The 3,934-nt window shown below is 32.1% G+C and overlaps 1 protein-coding gene across 1 annotated transcript in view; it reads left to right on the top strand.

Moving 5' to 3' along the window:
• The window catches only part of LOC108751103 (LMBR1 domain-containing protein 2 homolog), a 4,244-nt gene extending 376 nt beyond the window's left edge, over nucleotides 1-3,868 (top strand). Inside the window, exons 2-10 of the mRNA XM_018491090.1 lie at nucleotides 219-556; nucleotides 1,220-1,430; nucleotides 1,504-1,680; nucleotides 1,752-1,929; nucleotides 2,047-2,228; nucleotides 2,301-2,540; nucleotides 2,624-2,825; nucleotides 2,981-3,097; nucleotides 3,180-3,868. Of these exons, the coding sequence (XP_018346592.1) occupies nucleotides 219-556; nucleotides 1,220-1,430; nucleotides 1,504-1,680; nucleotides 1,752-1,929; nucleotides 2,047-2,228; nucleotides 2,301-2,540; nucleotides 2,624-2,825; nucleotides 2,981-3,097; nucleotides 3,180-3,418 (1,884 nt within the window). The 3' untranslated portion in view covers nucleotides 3,419-3,868. The remainder of the gene's footprint in view (nucleotides 1-218; nucleotides 557-1,219; nucleotides 1,431-1,503; nucleotides 1,681-1,751; nucleotides 1,930-2,046; nucleotides 2,229-2,300; nucleotides 2,541-2,623; nucleotides 2,826-2,980; nucleotides 3,098-3,179) is intronic.
• Nucleotides 3,869-3,934: the final 66 nt, after the last annotated feature.

Below are 3,934 nucleotides of genomic sequence, written 5' to 3'. Positions count from 1 at the left end.
CACATGATCTTGTTCTAATTATTAGGTATTTTTCATTTAGATTCAATTTGACATAGGTAGGTATTGTTCTGCCTTTATACATGAATACTCGGGAAGAATAATGTTGATTTTGTTTGTGTCGATTTTTACTAAATGAAAAGTACTAATTTTTGATTATATATTTTTCTGTTTTACTTTATAGAAGAGTAAAATAAATAAAAGAATATTTTTGTTTACAGACCGTATTTAGACAATGCGTAGAACAGAATATACACAACAGCACTAAAGATCCCAATAACACAACTTCTGCACCATTTATCATGTGTAAAGAGCCTTGGCCTAATGTGCCAGAGAATGTATTTCCAAATTTATGGAGGATAGTTTATTGGACATCACAATGCCTGACATGGTTGATACTCCCGTTGATGCAGTCTTACATAAAAGCAGGAGATTTTACCATACGCGGGAAGTTAAAATCCGCTTTAATAGATAACGCTATATATTATGGTAGTTATTTGTTCATATGTGGTATACTCTTGATCTATATTGCGCTAAAGCCTGGCTTAGATCTCGATGGGTGAGTTATATTAAAGTGAATATCCGTTTTGCGTTCACATCTGCGTTCCACTAAACTTTGTACATTCTAATGAGTTTTCATACTTATATGGACACACTTGTTTGAATAATTTACATATGATTTTTAGTGAGTTTTAATTACTTGTTAGAATTTCAGTATGTTAATTTGATTATGTTTATTTTTTCATAAGAAGTCTCTTTTTATCTTTTTTATCAATTAGAATTTTTTCCAAGAGATGTGAAACACATTTGACTGTTTAATTGTATGTGAATAATGTCGAGTTCTACATCAAGACTCATCCGAGCTGTTATTATAAGGAATATGCGAGCATTTTCGATAATTAATTTTGTACAGTATTTTTGTGATAAGTTAATGTCTGAAGAGGGCTCAATCCGAAACTTGTAATATTTGAATTTAAACTGAGTTTTTTATTATTTTTTTCAATTTTACTTTTTTTTATTTGTAATTTATTCTTTTTAATTGTGTGACAATTTAAAAAATGTGTTTGACTCTTACTTTGCCCTTTATTTATTGTTATTTATTTTGTACAGGAAGAGTCCTTCTATCTGTTAAATAAAGTGAAGTTATAATATAAGTCAAATGTAAGTCTTAAAATGTTACTAATGCATATAGAAATAAACAATTAGGTGTACTATTTTATAGGCAAAAATTGAAAGCCATAGCATCATCTGCGTCCAATACATGGGGTTTATTCTTATTGGTCTTATTGCTCGGTTATGCTCTTGTAGAAGTACCTCGAGGATTATGGAACGCCAGCAAGCCTGGATATACTTTAAACTATAGCTATTTCAAGGTAGCGAAATTAAGTTTAGACAAGTGCGAAGCGGAAGAGACGGTGGACGACATCCTTGAGGTACAAAATAAAGATGTTAATATATTACGTTTATAAGAATTGAAAACTATAATGAATAACAAATGCCATTTAGTCGTTACAAGTAGCAACGATATCCATTGGGCCTGGCCATCCATTCCATTGCAATCTGGAAACGATCTTTCAAAAGATACCCGCAGAATTGAAGGATAGAATGAACAGAAGGCAATTGCCCGATGATACTCCAACGGATACACCTACTGAAAAAGCTCTAATTCGTCTGCATAGACAGGTTTATTAACAGTATATATGTATATATAATGACGTGTTTGCATTTCTACATCGCTATTATTTCTGTTTCAGACTATAAAAGCGTTGCAGACTTTACAACGCATAGAAACTCAATGGGGCATTTTAGTGGATAAAATATTTTATTTGGAAGATGTAGCGAAGAATCAAGTGAGTCACGATAGAAGATTTAAACAGGCTTTTTCTACGCATCGTTCGCTTCCGTTTCGTATTATTTATAATCCTGTTGTTGGTAAGTAACATCTCGTTTTGCTTTGCATTTTATTCTGCTGTTAATATCACATAATGTTCGTTTAACAATTTAATTTTTGTAGTTTTCTATTCTGTAATTTTGTCACTTAAATTTCAGAATGGTATTGGAAATGTATTGTGAAGGATTACGTTTTAAAAGCAGCCGCTATTTGCGCCGGCTGTTTATCAGTGGCTGTGGTATGGTCAGAAGTAACATTCTTTAACAAGTCTCCTGTGTTATCTTTATTCGCTCAATTTCTGAATTTAGCAAAGAGAAATTATGATTACTTTACTATAGAGGTAAAGATTTGCGTTTTATTATTTCACACAGTATATATTTTTATTTACATTATGTTTCTACTCAATTATTAGGTATTGTCCACATTAATCATTGCATATCTTTGCTATTGCGCCTATTCGACCGTCTTGAAGATACGAGTATTAAATCTTTATTATTTGGCACCCCATCATCAAACGAATGAGTACAGCCTTATATTCAGTGGTATGATGCTGTGTCGCTTAACCCCGCCAATGTGTCTTAATTTCCTGGGACTTATTCACATGGATTCACATATTATCAAAACTCATATCCTGGAAACGCATTATACACAAGTAATATTATTTAAATTATCTGTAAATTTTTTAAAATTGATTTCTATCTTTATTGTTTCTTCATTGTTTCTTTTTTTTGTCAGGTGATGGGTCATATGGACGTTATTTCTATAATATCCGATGGATTTAATGTATACTTTCCAATGGCAATTTTAGCATTTTGCTTAGCTACGTACTTTAGCATAGGCAGTCGATTGCTTTCCATGCTAGGCTTTCAGCAATTCCTTGACGATGACGAATTTACGACAGATCTCGTAGATGAAGGGAGAGAACTTATAAAAAGAGGTATTGATAAATTATATATTATTAATTGCACTCTTAACGCAATGTATATGTTTAAAATAGTCTTTACAATTTGACTTTGTGTTAATATCTAACAATGTTGAAGAAATAAATATTGAGATAAGAGAAAAAAATAGCGTATTTTTTTCTTGTTGTAGAGAGACGTAAACGGCAAAGAGCGGAGGATTCTATGTATAGACGACGCGAAATGCAGGAAAGATTTAATATTTCGGTGGGTACGCGTTACAGGACGTCTCGACAAAGTACAGATACTGGTATGTATAAAAAATACGGTATGAAAAATAAATGATACCGTATATGGATTATATAAGTAACTTATCATTGACAATTCTTCAGTACGGCCATTAAAACGAGACGAGTCAGTCGAATCCGCGAGGGCGGGTCTGTTACACGATTTCGACCCTACGGAATATTACATCGGTATGACATTTGGTGGAGACAGTTATGGTGCAAATCGGTGCGATATGGAAAATCAAGGTGATATTGATTCATTCGAGCCGAGTAACACGAGGGCATTCTCTACGAGTACAAGTCGCGTAGGTCCTCCACCCAGAGGGCTGTTCGATGATATTTAAAAGGAATAACCGTATTTTTGTAAATACGGTTTAGGTGCTAGTGTAGAACCCGTCAATTGGCTTTTAAGGATTTACACGATATTTATATTGAGCAATATGACGTCGATAAGAAGCAGCATAATGAATCTTATTAAACGTGAAGTAAGGCTTAAATGCCTGTAGCATTTTGAATTTGATTACTACGTAGGAGCACGAACTAAAGTAAAGTTGTATCAGATATATTTATAATTTATTATATATAAACAAATTTAATTAAGAATGAAAGACGCGCAGATCTTGCTTAAAACAAAAACTCGTTCTTTTTTTAAATAAAATTGTGATTACGGCAGATAGAATCAGTGATAATGCAATGAATGTTCGACTTAATATTAATATGTATATTATGTTTATTAGGACAAATATTTTTATTCTTCGACTATTATTTTAAGTTTTGTATAGTTCGACTTATGTTGGGGCTAATAAATAATTTATACGATTTTTGAACTATATGTACCTGAAATAATTATTCATTAATAT

This window comes from Trachymyrmex septentrionalis, unplaced genomic scaffold (assembly GCF_001594115.1).
Source record: "Trachymyrmex septentrionalis isolate Tsep2-gDNA-1 unplaced genomic scaffold, Tsep1.0 scaffold11, whole genome shotgun sequence".
Lineage (NCBI taxonomy): Eukaryota > Metazoa > Arthropoda > Insecta > Hymenoptera > Formicidae > Trachymyrmex > Trachymyrmex septentrionalis.
The sequence above is the reverse complement of the archived record's forward strand: the minus strand, read 5'-3'. Positions and strand labels throughout refer to the sequence as shown.